This window comes from Lycium ferocissimum, chromosome 4 (assembly GCF_029784015.1).
Source record: "Lycium ferocissimum isolate CSIRO_LF1 chromosome 4, AGI_CSIRO_Lferr_CH_V1, whole genome shotgun sequence".
NCBI classification, from domain to species: Eukaryota; Viridiplantae; Streptophyta; class Magnoliopsida; order Solanales; family Solanaceae; genus Lycium; species Lycium ferocissimum.
In genome coordinates, this window is record NC_081345.1 from 40,855,479 (window position 1) to 40,874,912 (window position 19,434).

A 19,434-nucleotide genomic window follows, 5' to 3' on the forward strand; every position below is an offset into this window, starting at 1 on the left:
CCGAGAAAACGGTGGTCTAAAACGACATGAGGATGAATGATACATGGATCCCTCGAAACAAAAAAAAAACCTTTAAACTTCCACTGAATACAGGGAAAGATGAAAATGTTGCTTAGTAAAGCCCAAAAAGAAACAAAGATGATGAGGGAGAACACAAAAATAACAGAGAATCTTACATATTTTAGGAAATAGAGTTGAATTTTGGGGGTAAAAGGTTGAAATTAATGAGCGAAAGAATACGAGTAAAAAAAAAGAAGTGAAAGAAATCAAAAACTGATTTGAAAAGCACGAAATTAGGGGAGATGGGGAGTTAGAAACGTGTATATTTAGGAAAAGGAGAGAGAGAGAAAGTGTGCAGCTAAAAAATAGGGGTGTGGGGAGTGGTAAGTTAATTGGTAGAAAAGTGGGTAGGCATAAGTTGTAAAAATATAATATTATAGCTACTAAACTTAATTATTAAAAAGTATAGTTATGTTCCATAAATATGTAACATAGTAAGCTATGCCAAGTAAAATTTACTGGCAATTATACGAAAATGTTATTACCAATATGGTAGGCCTCCCTAAAACTTATAATTGAGCTTTTTCTTTATTAAAAAATTATATATTGAGTGATATTAAAAAAAAAAAAAAAACATTTATGTATTTTGATCATTAAATGCCAATAACACAAGAAAACTCCCAGTAGAGTGGCAAAGAAAAGTTCAAACAATATTTAGGTCTTTACTCTTGAGTTTGACTTCGAATTGTGGCATTTTAGCATATCTTGTATCCCTTTATCTCTAATCTTGCCTATACACGCCCAGTATCCCAACTTTAGATCCCCACCCTTCAGAACGTCAATTCCTCGAGTCACTTCTTGAGTAGTATTAGACTGTAATTTTCTAAAAAAATTGAAAATATAGTAGAAAGGTGAATGCTACCGAACACAATAGGACATCAACTAATTGCATGTCTGACTATAAACTTTTAAAATTTACTTATTTCGAAAGTGTTAATACTTAGAAATAATACTTTTTAAAAGTAGCAGCGTAGCAATTTATGTTTGATTAATATGAAAAGCATTTTTACCAATATTTGAGCAGTACTTTCATACTTTGTGCTTGGCTAACGTTCCAAAAGAGTTTCTTGAGAAAACTACATTTTCTAGCTTTTGAAAATTGCTTTTGCTCCCCAAAACTTGACCAAACACCTTAATTTTTTAATAAAAAAACTTTTTTTTCCAAAAAAAAAAAAAAGTATATACTTTTGACCAGGGGCGTATTTAGAGGGTGCCGAGAGTGTTCGCCCGAACACCCTCGGCAAAAATTTACACAGATATATATAGGGTAGATTTTCTGTGTTTATGTACATATTAACTTTTGAATATCCTGAACAAATGTAAAAAGTTAGCTCAAGCGATTCAGTGTGTTCAAAATTGTCTCTACCATCCTAGGTTTGATTCCCATCGACAACATTATTTTTTATATTTAGCTTTTTTTTTTTTTTTTTTTTTTTACCGAACCCCTTGAATGAAAATCCTGAATCCGCCACTGTTTTTTTGACTTCTCTGAAACTCGACAACCGAACAGGTTATAAGTGAACATTATCTCGTCAAAACAAAATCTACCCGAGAAATGTCAAATGAGAAGGAAAAAGAATGTAAATCACAGGGAATGATAATTGGTCCCATGCAAAAAGATAAAAGTTGGGGAGGGAAATCGACCTGAGGTATGGGGGAAAAAGACTAAAGAGAAAATTTGACAAAGTGTATCAAAGGTCGCCGACAATATATATCTGCACCGTATTTTTATTTAACCAGGCAGTGCATGGGACAATATATATCTTCAGCCACGCTTCTCATTTCAGATCATGCATTTAAGATATGAAGAGTTTGTTGGTTGTTCATTTTGTCCTATGAAATATAATCCACAGATTTTGATTTAGCAGCACATTACCAAAGACCTTTGCCAAAAAACCAAAAAGCTGCAACGGGCTAAACAAAAGACGTTTCAAACGGGAATCTTAAAATAGTCTAGTTAGTTGATTATTTGAATGTTCTTAATAGCCTAATTAGTTGATTATTTGAATGTTCAATTTATGAATATGATTCCTCTACCCTTAATTGGTTTTGAGTCTGCGGTATCGAAAAAATTCTATTAGGAGCGCTTCTCCTTTAAATGTGTCTTACGCTGTGCGGATCCGAATTAGTTAGGACCCCAGTGAGAATATCAGATACCGAGTGAGAAACAAACAAACAAAAAAGGTTAACTTATCAGTGAAGATTCCTATTCCTATCCTGTAATCTCCTCACTCATCTACCCTTCCTATTCCTATCCTGTAATCTCCTCACTCATCTACCCTTCCCTTACCCCATATGTATAATTTATTTATTTTTTGGTTAAAAAAAATGAATTTCAAAGTTTTCATCGGTCATTTAAATGCTCCTAGTCTTTTCGGGCAGAAAGTTGGCTGTCGGCCCAATAGCTTGGGTCCAGAAGATGACAGGCCCATTCAAGCAGTGACAGGTAAATGCTTGATGATTCTCTAGGGAAAGGAAATGGCAAAAAGTTCGTCGACAGCAGGATTCGAACCTGCGCAGGCAAAGCCCAACAGATTTCGAGTCTGTCTCCTTAACCACTCGGACATATCGACCAATTTGTTGGAGGTTACCATTCACATTAATTATTTTATTTATAATTTCGTGCTTAAATCACTATCGAGTTATCACTCTTTGAGATATAAATAGGTACATCTCAATTTACCTATTGTGCCCATCTCACTAGTTCCAGAACGAATTAGTTTTCCGACGATGGGCGGCTAGATATATGATCAGATATTAGTGGTGGATCTAGAAATTTAAAGTTATCGGTACGTAATTGCTTTAAACTCAATTCTTTAACTGAGGCACCTATTGTCATATCCTAGGTGCCCAGTCTTTCTAGTATTTCTTTGCTTTTACTAGTTTGCAATATTATGTATGTTTGGGTTAACAATAATGGATGCTTGAGTACCCATTCACGCGAGGCCATGGCAATATAGTTTGCTAAAATGTGGATTCAATGCACAGGTGGCCTTTTTGTAGACAAAATACATTGATATGCAGTACAAAGGTCCATACTTTTCTATTTCTAATCAACCAATTAATACATTACAATCAATCAACTATCTCTCAATCCCATACGAGGTGTTGTTTGTAATAAGTAATACTACATTACAGTATTCTTCTGCTATACAGCTATGAGCTAGCTAGACAACCTTAGCCAGTACTCATAGAATTGCTTTTACAACAAGATTATCAAACTTCACAAACTCCTAGCATTATAGAACGGAGTATATTACAGAAGAAAAAAAAAGGGCAGGGTGAAAAGCAGAGCCTGTAGACTCATACTAATGCACTTAGCTTCTTCATCCATGATGTAATTGCTGAACTTATGGTTGATAACTTGGAACTAGTTGTCTTTGTGACACCAAAAGGCTTAATTTTCCTACCTTTTTCATTGACTTTGACAGATGCATTGCAAGCTGGGACTACAGCAGTTCCTTTATAAGCTTTACAGATGTAACTTATGAAGTTTTCATAGTCCTGCAACAATAAACATAACGTCATATAAAGAACCCCAAAACATACCTTGCATTAGCGTTATGCAGAAATTATTGGGTGCAACTGGCCCAAAAATACACTTAACATGATATGACATTGTCCGTTTTGGGTCAAATCCGCACAGTTAAAAAATTGAAAGTGCAAAGATCTGAAATATGGAGCAAAATTAACTGACTTGATAAAGTGCTTGGCCATCAACAACAACCCATGGCACGTACGTCTGAGGAGGTTGAAGGGCTTGTGTCTCATTAGCATAAAGAAGTTCGAGCTGCAAAAAAACGCTACATAATGTTCAATCACGGAACATAAAAACTAATCTCTGAAAAGGTAAAAAACATCAAACCAAATGAATATTAGCTCAATCAAGAAATAATACCTAGAAATGATCAATAACACACACACACACACACACAAAAAAAAAAAAAAAAAAAAAAAAAAAAAAAAAGAGCAGAAAGATGAGATTTCAATTAGCAAAGAAAGCTACCTCTTTTCCACGCGCACTTCCATAGCAGTCAGTAACAGGCTTTGCTTCTAAATCCAGCTTTTCAAAACATGTTTGCCACTGTGGATACTTCCTTCTGTATACAAAACTTTCCAATACCACATTTTCAACGCAGTTAATGAAAGGGAGGTATTCATCCTGCATCAGATATTTAACTCAAATGCAAATCACAATTTCGTACTTAGACTATCAAATGGACCTGAATAGAGATGTACAGATATAACGGATTAATAAAGCCAAACCAACTGATTTGGATTGAGGCAAATATAATTGATTGACTGTGAATAACATTTACCATATATACTTGTATACTATAGACTTTTTAAATGAATCGAACTGTGATGATTTAAGCTTCATCCTCCAAGGTACATCTATCCAAATTGACTTCAACAATTTTTCTAGCAACTTACCAAATCTGGCCACGCATCTATTGCACAAGCCTGTACAGTGTTTAGCAAACATTCAAGTTGTCCATGCTGCAAAAGAAAGCGTAAATTTTTTGTCAATCTCTATATGTGCATAATAATGTGCTTATACGTACTTCTACAAAACTTAATCAAGCTATAAAATGATGTTGATGGAGAAAATCACACCAAGTTCATGAAACAAACGAACTGACTTTTGACACATAAGCTAAATATATGCAAAGTACTAAAGTTGCCCTTATTACCAATAGTTAAATGAATAGTTGTGAGAGTTCAACATATTTTTTCATTTTTTTCTCTCCTGATAAAAGAACAAAGAACAAGTTTATGTGTGAAAGTGGGTCCGAAAAGGTTATGCGAGTAAGATTGTGATGCTAATTCTAAATAATTTAGAGAAAGGTGCTTCATTTAGATGAATTTAAAAGGAAAATTTTGTTACATAAAATGGACCAAGGGAAGTAGAAAAAATATATGGTGGACCTTAGTTTGCATGTAGACATGCTCTGTACAGATATTTCTAGCTACGTCTGAAGGAATTTGAATGCATGAATTTAGCAAATTATTTCCAAAGAAAAAATATTGAAAATTTCATGAAAAATAAATAAATATCGAAGAGCATGATCAATAAGAAATAACTGCATATCATATATATAAAGTCATAGAGACCTGGCAATAGATGGTTCCGTTAAAAACATTGGCGTTGCCATAAGGAAAAAGCTTGAGATCTACTATATGGATGAGTCCACTATCCAAAAGTTTAGGCAGATGCTCCACTATGAATATGGCAGAGCTCGGGCACAGTGACTCGTAGTAAATGTCTAATTTGACCTTCTCTTTCCCAGAAACTCCAATTGCACAACTCTCATAACAATTACTACTAGCACTTAACAAAGCCACTAGAATTACCAAAACTTGACGACCCTCAATTGCCACCATGCTGTGGGATGATTTTCTCAAGGACTATGGGAGAAAAGCTAATCTGAAAAAATGAAAGAAAAGTAATTGATGAAGTGTGTGGAATTTAAAAGTAAGCAGGAAGTTGACGTTTCTTAATTAACTAGTGCATACGAATGCTTGTAGCTAGAGTTACATGTTTGACATGTTCTTTGTAAATGGACTGCTGGTCTTTAATTCGCCATAAAACTATTGAAAGCAACCTTAGCGAAGTTGACTGCTTCAGTTGGCATCTAGCCAAAGTTATCTTCGGATTTTTCTGGGATTTTCTTTTCTCAGGTAAAATATTCAAAATTTTAGGAATATAAATTCTTGCATAAAAATCCGTAGGTATTATTTGCAACAAAATCTCTATATAATTCGCACTTTTCATATAGCGATTTGCATATACACATGGATATTAGTATTATTTGCGTCAAACGAGAGTTCTTTTTTACCGTAATTGTTTCATATGCGTTTTGAATATTTTAGAATATTTTACATAGTTTTCAAATATGAACTATTTATTTCTAAATACTTAAAGATTTCATGTCCGAATTCACGGTCAAAAGTTAAAAGTTTGATTCTTGTAATCCAAAAGTGCCACATAAATTAGGACAAAATTATCTTTTTATCTTTCCTTAAACGCTGCACTTAATTAATATACTCTATTATTACTTAGTTGAAACCAATATGAGTATATTTTTCTATTTTTCTAAAATGAATATTTTAAATGAAATTCAGTTAATTAAATTATCAATATTTAAAATCAAACATATTATATCCAAACCAAAACGAAACAGGCTTTGTTCGCGTAATACAATGCCTTGGTATAGAAATTAGCCTAGCATAGCTATCAAGCATCAGCAAAACACAGCTGGAGTACAAGCAAAGAATTCAAGAAATAATGACTCATATATATGATGTTTCCCTTGCCGTCCACTCCAATCAAAATATAGATAAAATTCATAATCACTTCACCACATCATCATGTTTTAAGATGAGGAACAATGTTGGGACATCTGTTAGATTCATCCTTCACCAAGTGTATTCTACTGTAGTAGATAAGAAGAAGGAATATTCAATATGATGTCGATAGCAATAAAACAAACGGAAGAATTAGGTGAAAAAATGAGTTAGAGGTCTTTCAGAAGTGAGTCATAACCTCACTTGAGCTTGACCAATTCAAAATCACTTTTTCATTTTGTTTGTTTTCTCTTTAACTTTAATACTTGACTAGACAATCCAGTTACAAAAAAGATTAAAATAAAACTTATCATATGTTAAATATTTTTGTTTTCTCCTTTCTATTTATTTTTAGAACTATACTATCGGTTTATTCAACTAGTTATCTCATCATTTTTAATATTTTATTTAGTCATATGGTATTCTCAGTTCTCATCCTACTGGCTCGACGAAACCGTGTCGCTTAAAGCCTATTAAGGGGAAGCGCTCCCCAGCACGGAACTCTCCATTCTCATGGCTTAAATACGAGCCATCTGATTAAGAGTAAAGAGGTCATGAGTGATCTATGATTTGAAGTTTACGGGCTCCTACAATGATCTCAAGATAATATATAAATAACTAGGTTTCAAGTTAAACATTTAATAGATTTAGTGAATTTCTTAAGACATACTCCATAGTCCATATAGTCACGTGAGCCCATAGATTATAAGTGTTCTACAAGTTAGATTCGGCTCTAATCTCATCCATCTCACCCCATTCTTGGCAGTAGATTAGTGGTTATCCAAGTTGATTCAAGAGGGCCTGAACTCAGTAATACAGAATTTGACTTTTACATGAATATATCACTCACTTTTAAGTATGTTGAATGGATTATATTGGGGGTGATGGGTCAAAACTGATAGCGCCCCAAATTTTGTATGGGTCTGATGAAAAAGAAGCAAATACGGAGCCCAATTGAACCCATTTGTACGTGGGTTTTTTGTGCGGATTGGCCTTCAACAGCACTGGTCTTTAATTTTTGTCCCTCAAATTGGTGGTCTTTAATTTTTGGCCTTCGACCAATACCCCAAGGTTCTGGGTTCGAACCCCAGCTCAGTAAAAAAAAAAAAAAATTGCAATGCAGAGGTTTGAATTCGCAAGGCTTCATGCAGAATTTTGAATGCAAAGCTCTACCTACAGTCAAAGTTTCGAATGTTGCATTCAAAATTCTGCCTGAGGCCTAACTTTGGCCTGAATAAGCCTAATTTTGCTACAAAACTCTGTCTTGCGATTTTTTTATTTTTTTTACTGAGCCGAAATTCGAACCCCAAACCTCATGGTATTAGGCGAAGGACAAAAATTAAAGACCATCAGTTTGAGAGACAAAAATTAAAGAACACCCCAAAATAAGGGCATTCCTGGGAATTGCCCTTTATACGTTTAGGATATCTGTTGTGCTCCATTTCCTCCTCCTCCTTTTATGCAGCAGATCCTAGGCGGATGAAGTTGAATGACATTACAATCAATTTCTAACTCAAATTGAAGTTCTCGCTGTCAATTCTCTAACTTGATTTTGAACTATGTGGTAAACTCTTGCGGTCTTTGCCAAAAGCTGCCCAAAAACCAAGAAATCATTCTTGCAATAAGCTCAAACCTTATATATGGCGAGACTAAAAAAGTCATGACGCAACTTGTATATATAATATATATATGTGGCCATGCTCGATTTCCCGTTATCATGATTATGCTCGGGGGCGGAACCGGGCATCACGTCGAGATCGAGAGCTCGAGAACGGATGCATGCGAGGCAATAATGGAAGGACGTCTGTTTGCGCTGAAACGGAAGGCGAAATATCCGCCCCGGGATTTTGCGCCAATCCGATGATATATATATACATATTATTTATATTATATATATATATAGGTACGTAACTCTTCTACTATATAAAGGGGATGCCCCCGTTCGGAAAGGGGTTGGAAGAAAAAAGAATAGGAGAGCATTGAGATCAATAGTAAAAGAATACGTTTGTTCATTTTCGTTCTTAAGATTGTTTTGTTTACATTCCTTGAAAGCTCGAGATAAAAGAAGCGACCTCGGTTTCCTAACTCGGGACCTTGCAAACCGATACTTAGTCGGGTTTGATTTATTTTGGCCATTACTTGCGTGTTTCTTGTTCATATCTTATCTTGAATTTAGTCTTAGTATCTTTGTACACACTTGCACACAATTTAAACTTGCTTATTTAGGGTTAAACACAACTCTTGAAATTAAATTCTAACATTAGTCGTACATGACAATACAATAAACTCAAGTATTTTTTATTCTTTTTTCGACTCGATCATTTGTGCGACCGCATACCTAATACTTCATTCTCTATATGTGTTATACAATTGCGCGAATGAGTGTTATGAAAAGACACAATACATAGTTTGCTTTCGAACCTTGATGACAAATCTCTTTGACACACCTTTCCATCACAAACAACCGTTGATACAACCAATCTTTTAAAATATGTCTAACACACACTATTTTTTTTTTCTCAGCTAATGAAATCCCTGACATTATTATAGCATGAAATTGTATGCAAAAGTACCAAACCTACCCTGTAGCGTATGGCTTATCAATAGTTCCAACAAGTGTTAATTTATGGAGTTCTCTATCTCATTTAAAAAGCTTCAGAGTATTGTTTCTAATATTTAAGATTTCTTATAAAATAATAATGCAAGCAAGAACAATATTGTAGACAAAGAGAGGAGAGGAGAGTTCTTTTATTTCTCTTGAGAGATGCATTTACAATGAAGGAAAACCTCTATATTTATAGGGGAAAACTGACTTGATCCCAAAGTCACTAACCCTAATATTTCTCCTAAAGATAGACATCCACAATATATAGATAACTATTCATAACACTCCCCCTTGGATGTCTATTTGATAAATGATGTGCCTCGCTAAAACCTTACTAGAAAAAACCCAGCGAGAAAAAAATTATAGTGAAGGAAAAAAAGTACACATTTATAATAATACGCCCTTTGGTTGCCTCATTAAAAACCTTACCAGGAAAACCCAATTGGGACAAAACCTTGGCTAAGGAAAAAAAAGTACAACGCGTATTAACTCGCCCCGATGGGTACATCACTCCTAAACTTGAATCTTCGCATTCCAATCTTGTGCACTATCTTCTTGAAAGTTGTAGTTTGTGGAGACTTGGTGAACAAATCAACCATATTATCACTTGAACCAACTGTTACACGTTAATATCACCATTCTTTTGGAGATTGTGTGTGAAGAATAACTTTGGTGAAATGTGTCTTGTTCTTTTATGAATTCTCTATTTAGTTGGGCTATGTATGTTGTTGCATCTTCAGTGTTTGGATAGAGTTGCATCAGCATATAATATTGTTAAAATCACTCCAAGTGCATTCTTGACTTGCTTTATAAACAGATGTTATATTTATATGATTTAACTGTCATGTAGAACAACATCGTATGGCAGTTTAATGCATCAATTGCATAAAGATATGGCATTTCAGGACCAAAGAATTCTGCAAGTTGCTCATTTCAACTTCTTTCAGCAAATAATCTATTTCTTTTGAAAATTCTTCAAGAGTTTCAATAATACTCAAGTCATCAACTTGCACTAACAATATGACAGATTTTGATTACCCCCAAGACGTAGGGATAAATAGACCCTTAGTCATTAAACACTCATTAAGGTGATTAAATCGCATTCACCTTGCTTGATTTAATTCATATACGAATAATGAACAAACTTCTAAGTCTTGTATATGCTTCAGGCATTTAAAATTCTGTAAGAATTTTCATATAAATTTGTCAAGTGATAATATCCATTAATATCTCAATGAGTGTGTGGACTACAGGTCCAATAAGCTTGAAGCTTACCAAAATGCATCATTTCACTTGGTAATAATGTCTACGTTAGCATGCTTTATATTCGTAGAATTCAGATCCTCACAATCTTTTATAATATTGCGTTATATTGTACCAAAGATATTGTCGACGATATATCATTTGTATCGGTTCGCAATATGACATAACATATTGAAATCTCATCACTTTCATTATTTTAGGTACCTAAACCTCTCATGAGGTTTCGTGAGGTGTTATGTCGTATGCTCTTCAAGAGCACATTGCCTCCTTATTATGACTATTTTGATCATTTGCTCCTCTCCCTTTTCATGGATGATTTCATTTGGAACCGATTGATATACTTCATGCACGCTGTAGACTCTGTCCTTCAGGGACATGAATTTAATAGGAGCATTTTGCAGCTGAAATTAGAAATTAATTTTGGGTCTGCAAATGCTTCTAGCATTTGACTTGAATTATCTTTTGAATGAGGATCATACTAATGATAATTCATAACATATTTCTCAGCTGCTTATTCTCTCTCCCTTATGTTAGAAAAACTAACATATATTTCATATCCTCTTTAGGGAATCCATCTTTGTGCATCATGGTAGATTAATTAATCATATACCACACATAAAAATTGTGCCTGAACCAATTGTGAGGGGAGAATTTATCATAATTTATTGGTCTAATGCATACAAGTGTTGTTGTATGCGATATATCATATTTCAGATCAACACATGAAGCTATGTTCTCATAAGCAATGGTTTAACTATTTATCGGAGGCATTTAACGCCAAACCAGCTTCAATATAAACCAGCATTAACAAGATGAAATATCTTGCATACATAATCTGAAAATTGTTCTCTCAACTTATTATTTTGAGCAAGTAACTTTGCAATGTCAAACTGCGGGTTGACAATAAACATGTGACCGTTTTATCGATGCATCTATTTAAGACATCACATAACAAGTGAACGGGCCCATATTCACCTTTTATATTTTTCCAGAATTTAGAGAATTTAATCCCAACATTAACCAGTATTTCAACTTATCATGAGAATAAGCAACAAAAATAAATTCTTGAAGAATCTTATAGTTCTTCAATATATGTCAAATACTCAATTTGCATCATTTTTGAATCGGGATGGCCTACCGCTCATGCCGACTAATAAAATTATTTATACTAGTAAACTTCAAGTTTACTATTCCATGTGTTATTTGTTTTAGTAAACTTCTGATTTACTATGACATGAATTGTCCTTTTTTTTTCCTAATTATTTTACCTCTTCTGGAGGTGAGCCGTGATAACTTCACAACTAATCGCACGTCCGTATTTATATCTTTACTAAATATCATCATATTCACTTAGGGAATGGATCTGTATTTGCTTCAAGAATGGAACATAATCATCAAAACGTGCCTTAGCCATATAAAATTATGATTGCTTAGAACCTCTTTAAGGATATTGCTACTTCAGGAGCAAATCAAGTAAAAAATATAGAGAATTTTTCTCTAACATATCTTCCTTTATAATCACAATAAGCCCATGAAAGTATTTACCATTGCGAGTGGTCATTGGCATATTCCACTTCTGGTGGTTAACAAGTTTAGTTAGAGCGAGACCTTATAAAATATATACTCACTTCTGGTGATTGTACGTCTCATGTACTCTACTGTAATTTAAGCGATGCTTTGCAGGAGCAAATTTTTAACGCCTCTCAAAATATTATTATTACTCCTGGTAATTAATAATAGTAATATATAGCTAGGATGGATACTAAAATCACCTTTTGGAGGTGACAAATTCTAATGTCGTATATAAATAATTTTAAGATATTCATTAATTAATGGCATATCTAACACTTGTACAATCCATACATGAATTTAGGCGAATCAACACGAAAGAAGAGGTCTCGATTAAAAAGAACTTATCACGGTCCACAGTAGGCACACGAAAGAAGAGGTCTTGATTAAAAAGAACTTATCACGGTCCACAGTAGGCAAACGTTACGCAGTAACAAAGTTGATATGAGATCCCATATTTGTAGTTTGACAGTATTTGGCCAACAAATCAAATATTATACTATTTTTGATCGATTCCACTGTGATCCACGTATTACTACTAAAAATCACTAGAATTAATAAAAAAGTTATGTACTGATTATAACACCAATGAGTAGATCACGATATCCTTTGCCAATTTTGGTATATCATTCATAGCCATGATTTAAAGTTGGATTAGTGTAACTTACCTGGAAATTGCTTCTCATACCATCGATACTTTTAAAGTATTTGTCTCGTGCTGATAACGTGTTATTGTTAGTAATTTGTATTTCGAAACAGTAACTTAGCAAAATTTTCAGAAAGCAGTAACTTTAAAAAAAAATCAAAAAGTATAAACCAATATAAAATAGAATCTGGAAAAATAATCATAAAGAGTATACGAAAATATTTTTAAGGAATAGATCTAGCATTGAATTCACGGTGTGTATCCTTAGAGAATTATTCTCAAGTACCCGAGGTTGAATGTGGAATATATCCTCTCAGGATAGAAAGATTTCATTCACTTGAATTTATAGCCATTAATGCAAACGGAACTGGTTGGGTATTTTAATTAGATAAATAAATAAATAACTGGATATTTTAATTAATTAATTAATTAAAGAAAATTTGGTCCAAAAAGATTATCAATCAATCATTTGACCAAAGCGAAATTTCGATTTAGCCTGACGACGACGCGCGAGGGGACCCTCTTCTTAACCCTTTAGCAACAAGAAGGAGTCTTCTACTTTTAAGTAGAGAAACTTTCTTTTCCATCACCTATGAGGGACAAACGCTTATTTTATAAAGCAAGAAGGAACAACTCATTTTCCCTCCACTTCTTTTCCCTCCATTTCCCATTCAACCTATCAATAAAATCCAGCAGTTATAAAATAATAATGCAAGCAAGAACAATATTGTAGACAAAGAGAGGAGAGGAGAGTTCTTTTATTTCTCTTGAGAGAGATATTTACAGTGAAGGAAAACTTCTATATTTATAGGGGAAAACTGACTTGATCCCAAAGTCACTAACCCTAATATTTCTCCTAGAGATAGACATCCACAATAGATAGATAACTATTCATAACAAGATTAATGATCTAATAATTATTGAAGCATGCGACTATCTCATCTAAAAGCATAAGTTGTTAGAGAGAGCATACATGTATTATTTAATAGATTCTTAACACGCCCTTCACGTGCACGCTTTAATCATTTTCTTTTATTGGCCACAAACGTGATAATTCTTTTATTATTATGGGTAGCGTGAGATTCGATCCTATGAATCTGCCTGTTCCAATATCATATTGAAGTATGTGATCTTTTCATTTAAAAGTTTAAACTGTTAAAGGAATCATCACTATTATCATTTAGGGCGTGTTCGGTATGAAGGAAACATTTTTCAATTTTCTCATGTTCGTTTCGTCAAAAGGTTTGAAAAATATTTTCTTTAAAAAACAAGTTCCTTAGAAATGAGGAAAATGACCTCTCTAATAAAAGTAAATCCCACAATTGACATTCCATAAACCACCCCACCAAACCCCAACCACTCCTACCACCCCACCACCAGCACCTAACTCAATTCCCCACCCCCCAAACCCCCCTCCAAAAAAAATAATTTTTTTAAAAAGTTTTAATTTTTTTTGGGTTTTTCTTCACCCCCCCCCCGGTTGCCTTACCCTGAGATGAGAGGGAATGTCGATTTGACTCGAATCCTGGATCTGATATTAAATCCCATGCCTTGAAGGGGACTCGAACCTCCACGTTCTTTAGCACGAGATTTTGAGTCTCACGTGGCTACCATTTCACCACCAAGGCATATTGAAAGTGAGTCGTATTCCATGAATATAATATCTATCTAATGTGATGTATGAAATATATGACAAAGGTGGATCTATTGATCGGCCAACCTCCAATTTTTTTGTTAAAAGTTTTTTTTTTTTTTGATTTTTCTACACCACCCACCTACCACACCCAAATTTTCCACGTCATATATTTTATTTTACTTTTACAAAAATCTTATAAAAAATGAGAAATTTGCGTGGTTAAATTTGAGGTGGCATGGGTGGTGGGCGGGCAAGGGTGCGATGCGGGGGTAAGAAAAAATTTCTCATTTTTAATATTTTTTTACAAAAGTAAAATAAATTATATGAAATAGAAAATTTGGGAGGGGGTGGGGGAGTGGGTAGAGTGGTGGTGTGGAGTGGGGTTGGGGTGAAGATCAAGTGCGTTCGAGGGTGATGGTTGGTGGTAGGTGTAGTGAGTGGTGGGTGTGGAGTTGGTGGGGCTTGGGTGAGTATTTTTCGAAAAAATATTTTCTACTAACCAACTAAACATGAGAAAATAAGTAACAATTTCTTATTCACTTCAACTAAATATGAGAAAATAAGTAACAAATTCGCCTATTTTCCATGAAAATATTTTTCCCCCTACGGAACACACCCTTAATTATATTGTTAACAATAATTGGTGCATCTACATAAACAAAAAATATAAAGAATTTACTAATAAGGAAAGCAACCTATATCAAAAAGGAAAAATATCTCCTCTCTAGTGGGCATATATAAAGTTAACCCATTTATTCCCATATAGTCTTTTACTCACTTTTGTCTTTTCTTCTCTCTCTCATTCATAAACCCTAGCTCTTTAGTGCAAGTCGATGGCCGGTACATACGGTTACGAAGGCGGCGGATCTGCTCCGCCACCTAGTGGCGGAGGAGGCTATGGAGGCAGCGGCGGCGGTGGTGGGTACGGTGGTTCTGGAGGTGGCGGCGGGTATGGATCGGGCGGTGGTGGAGGATACGGTGGTGGTGGTTACGGCGGATCATACGGTGGCGGCGGTGGTAGAGGTGGTGGTGGTGGTGGTCGAGGAGGTGGAGGTGGAGGATATGGCGGTGGTTCCCAAAATCGAGGTATCTACAGTTGGTTTAATTACTATGCCATGTAAATTATTGTTTGTATCGATTAGGAGGATTATAGGACCATGACATGGTTTCTTTATCTTGGTTTTCATTTTTCTTTATCTTTTACAATTATTTCTTCCATAATTTCTAATTATAGCAACAACATACCCAGTGTAATCCCACAAGTAGGGTTTGGGGAGGGTAGGATTAACGCAGACTTTACCCCTACCTTTGTGGTGTAGAGAGGATGTTTCTGATGTTTACAGATATTTGAATATGTTCTAATAGAATCATGTACAATAAAAACATCCATGATTTTCAAGGTCAAGTTGCTTAATTTCTGATGTTTCACTCTCTAGGAATTTAAGTTTGCCCTTTTTTTTTTTGGGTATGGTATCGATTTACTTGGTATGAATCTACCAGAAAATTATACTGTCCAAGTAGACTAAAATAGATTTCTTGTACATATATAACTTTTTAATCACGTTAACATAAGAGAAGTACATGGTCACATCTTAAATATGGAATTTGAATAATTACCATGTTATGTAAAATTGTCTGTAGTTGGAATGAGTTTTAATTCATATGTGAATCTATTGACAGGTGGTGGCGGTGGATACCAAGGAGGAGATCGTGGAGGTCGCGGCGGTGGTCGTGGCGGAGGAAGTGGTAAGGAAGGTGATTGGCGTTGCCCTAACTCAAGGTAATATTCTCACATCCTTCTGCGTGGATACTCAGGTCATGTTAAATCATCCTTACTAAAATTTCTCCCCTTAACCTTGTGAAACATTTGTTAAATCATCTTTACTAATATCTTCCCTTAAACCTCGTGAGACTTTTTCTTATTAATTCCATAAGAGCAACAACAACAACAACATACCCGTTGTAATCCCACAATTGGGGTCTTGGGAGGTAGAGGGGTTGTTTCCGATAGACCCCTCGCTCAAAAAAAGGTAGTTGTAAGAAAATAGACAGCAAAACAGTAAGATTGAAAACAAATGCATCAACATATAGTAATACACATAGTATAAGTGACTACGCGATAAATGAGTACTGTTACTAAATGTAAAGGAAAAGAGAAGAATAAGTACTGCACTCTAGTCTCCAGGTACCCCCTCAGCTACCTACTACTCTTCTACCCTAATCCTCAAACTACATACCGTCCTATCTAAGGTCATGTCCTCAGTCAGCTGAAGTTGTGGTATGTCCTGCTACAAAAAATCTTTCGCTCCTCCTAACTGGCGCATCATCACACCTCTTCTTCACATGCCCGGGCCATTTCAGGCTTTTAGCCTTGCTTCCCTCATCTTGTCCGCCACTAATTCCATAAGAGCGAGAAAAGAAAAAAAGATTATATTTGCTTCTAGCTCTGAACCTATGCTAACTAGATAGAGGGAGGTGGCGTTCGTTTGTGCAATCTTTTTCAGCAAAAACTGAAGTTAATTTATTTGGAAGATCATGTTATCTAAGTGGTAATGTCAATTACTATAATACTTGCTTTCCCCAACATAGTGTGGAATCTGGATCATTTCCTATGACGCCATTTGCTTTCTATATACACGTGTTCTGATTGTATATGAACCACATCGGTGATATAGATAATGTTTCATATTTATCACTAGAAATATATGATCTACTCAAGATAACAGTGTTTCCATGTGCAGGTTCCCTGAGAAATTTATTTTGATTGTTCTTGCCTTTATTATTGTAATTCTAATTATGTGTATATCCTGTCAATTCGGCAAATTGTTAGTTCAGTGCGGTGGTTGTTTCAAGGTTATGTAAATTGTTAGTTCAGTGCGGTGGTTGTTCCAAGGTTATGTATTTTGGGTTAGATTTCCTAATATTTCTTTTAATATATGTTATTGTGTTTGTTATCGTTTCTTTTCAATTGTTATTAATTCTGGCATGTCTGGGTGTAGTTGTGGAAATTTGAACTTTGCTAGAAGAACTGAATGTAACAAATGTGGTGCTCCTTCACCTGCTGGTTCCGACGATCGTGGTGGCAGAGGTGGTAGCAGTTATAACAGAGGTGGAAGTGATGGGGGATATGGAAATAGTCGAGGGGGAAGAGGTGACAACTATGATAGCAGAAATGCTGGAGGTGGTAGAACTGGTTCTTATGGTGGTAGTCAGGGAAGAGATGGTGGTGGTTATGCTCAAGGTCCTCCACATGCTCCTCCATCTTATGGGGGAGCTGATAGTAGCTATCCACCACCTTCTAATACTTATGGTGGGAACCCTGACGCAGTCCCTCCGCCCACGAGTTATGTAGGTGGACCTGCATCGTATCCCCCTTCATATGGTGCCCCTGGTGGCTACGGTGGGGATACACCAGCTGATGCCCGTGGGGGTGGACGGGGTGGTCCGCAGGGAGGATATGATGGTGGATATGGCAGTGGTGCCCGGAATGCAGGAGGTGGTTATGCTAGTTCACCAGCTGAGGCTCCGGTAAAGGTCAAGCAATGTGATGAGACCTGTGGAGATTTTTGTGACAACGCAAGAATATATATCTCAAATTTGCCTCCTGATGTGACCATTGAAGAACTTAGAGAACTTTTTGGGAGCATTGGACAAGTAATATGCAGATTTCTTTCGGTTATGATTCTCAGTATCAGATTCATTTTGTATTGCAGCATTTACGTTGTTTTTTCCTAACGTCTCATGATCCCTTGCTGTGTTAACTGTGGTATTGATGTTTGAGCGTAGACAAAAGGACGACCCAATACCTGTTATTCTCATTACTTCATTTTGCTGACCATTAAAATATTGCCCTTGAATTCTGACAATGAAGTAGTTTACTTTTGTGAGTCTCTCTTGGTATATATACAAGGGTTAGGGCTTAATTCGTTTGTTATAAATGTGTAGGTGGCAAGAATTAAGCAAAAGCGAGGCTACAAAGACCAGTGGCCTTGGAGCATAAAGCTTTACACAGATGAACAGGGAAATAACAAAGGAGATGCAGTTCTGTCATATGAAGATCCTTCTGCAGCTCACTCTGCCGGCGGCTTTTTCAATAGTAAAATCTAGACTCAAATTTATTCATTTGAGTTACTTCGTTAAATAAATAACATGCTGACCATAAAATATGATGATCAGATCATGACTTCAGAGGTTACAAAATTAGTGTTGCGATGGCTGAGAAGTCTGCACCAAAGCCTGCTCCAGCATTTGGTTCTGGGTGAGCCTTCTTTAGATATTGCACACTCGTTCTCTTGCATATTACATCTAGTTGTGCCACCATTCATAATTTATTATAACTCATAACATGTCTTAGTGGTTATGCTGTGGCATGTTGACAGAGTTAGCAATGTGATTAACTAGATTCTGGACGAGTGGACGTGTTGTTATTTTATTCAATTTTCTGGAGTTTTGATTCTTTTCTAATTAGATGAGCAGAGCTGTTCTTGCATGTAATGTTTACGATTATTGTTGTGTGAAGTTTCAAACTGTAGTTGCAAGGCTAAACTTCATACTTGATATTTACCTCCTGGGGTGTGTAAAGTGAAGCTTAATTTTAATAAGCGGAGTAGGGATGTTTTGTGTATTCTGAACTTCTGAGTCTCTGTACTAACCTGAAGAGTTAATTTATCGCTTATGCTCAAGTCTTTTCTATTCATTGACAGCCGTGGCGGCGGTCGAGGAGGTTATGGTGGTGGTGGTCGCAGGGATAACTACAGAGACGGTGGAGGTTCTGGCCCAGACAGACAGTTTCATGGTGGAAACCGTTCACGTCCTTACTGAGTTCCAGCCAAGCATTTTATGTACTAAAAATTTGTTGTGGGAGGGTTTTTTAATTAGTTCCATTTCAAGATATACTCTCTGTGACTAAGAGGTAGGCTGTTCACTTACTTTCACTTGAGCTATATGCGCTTTTTCTCTTTTCTTTCTGCTTCTTGGTGCGTCAGAAGGGGTGGGGTCTTAGAAGTTCGATTTTTTCTTTGATACGTTGAATGTTTTGATAGAGGCGATCAGATATTCTGCAAATTGCTGCTAAGGTAGGTGCAATATTCAGGTGAGTGTTACTACTGTGAAACCAGAAACTCTGGTCATTCTCGCAGAATGATGTTTGGTTCCGTAGGTGATTTTGCTTGCATGTTAGAAATGCTAGCATCTTCCCATTAGACCTTATATAATGAATTTGTTGCCTATATGATGTGGCACTAAATTATTTGAGCTGTGTTTTTGCTTGTGTACCTGCAAGTTCAGATTTTCTTCTGTGGAGGAATG

General features: G+C 35.6%; 2 protein-coding genes and 1 non-coding gene across 3 annotated transcripts; 1 reads left to right on the top strand and 2 right to left on the bottom strand.

Annotated features, from left to right (window-relative positions):
• Positions 1 to 2,551: 2,551 nt before the first annotated feature.
• Positions 2,552 to 2,633, bottom strand: TRNAS-CGA (transfer RNA serine (anticodon CGA)). The gene has a single exon. It is a non-coding gene; the product is annotated as a tRNA-Ser (tRNA).
• A 677-nt stretch (positions 2,634 to 3,310) lies between these two features.
• Positions 3,311 to 5,445, bottom strand: LOC132054061 (gamma-interferon-responsive lysosomal thiol protein). Its single transcript, XM_059446133.1, has 5 exons — positions 5,176 to 5,445; positions 4,495 to 4,560; positions 4,067 to 4,222; positions 3,758 to 3,850; positions 3,311 to 3,564 (listed from the first exon to the last, which is right to left on the bottom strand). Exons 1-5 carry the CDS (start codon positions 5,443 to 5,445, stop codon positions 3,364 to 3,366), a joined length of 786 nt encoding a protein of 261 aa, XP_059302116.1. The 3' UTR covers positions 3,311 to 3,363.
• A 9,446-nt stretch (positions 5,446 to 14,891) lies between these two features.
• LOC132052941 (transcription initiation factor TFIID subunit 15b) lies at positions 14,892 to 19,375 on the top strand. Its single transcript, XM_059444689.1, has 6 exons — positions 14,892 to 15,217; positions 15,806 to 15,907; positions 17,127 to 17,781; positions 18,073 to 18,223; positions 18,304 to 18,385; positions 18,831 to 19,375. The coding sequence occupies exons 1-6, from the start codon at positions 14,961 to 14,963 to the stop codon at positions 18,946 to 18,948; spliced, it is 1,365 nt and encodes a 454-aa protein (XP_059300672.1). The 5' UTR covers positions 14,892 to 14,960; the 3' UTR covers positions 18,949 to 19,375.
• Positions 19,376 to 19,434: the final 59 nt, after the last annotated feature.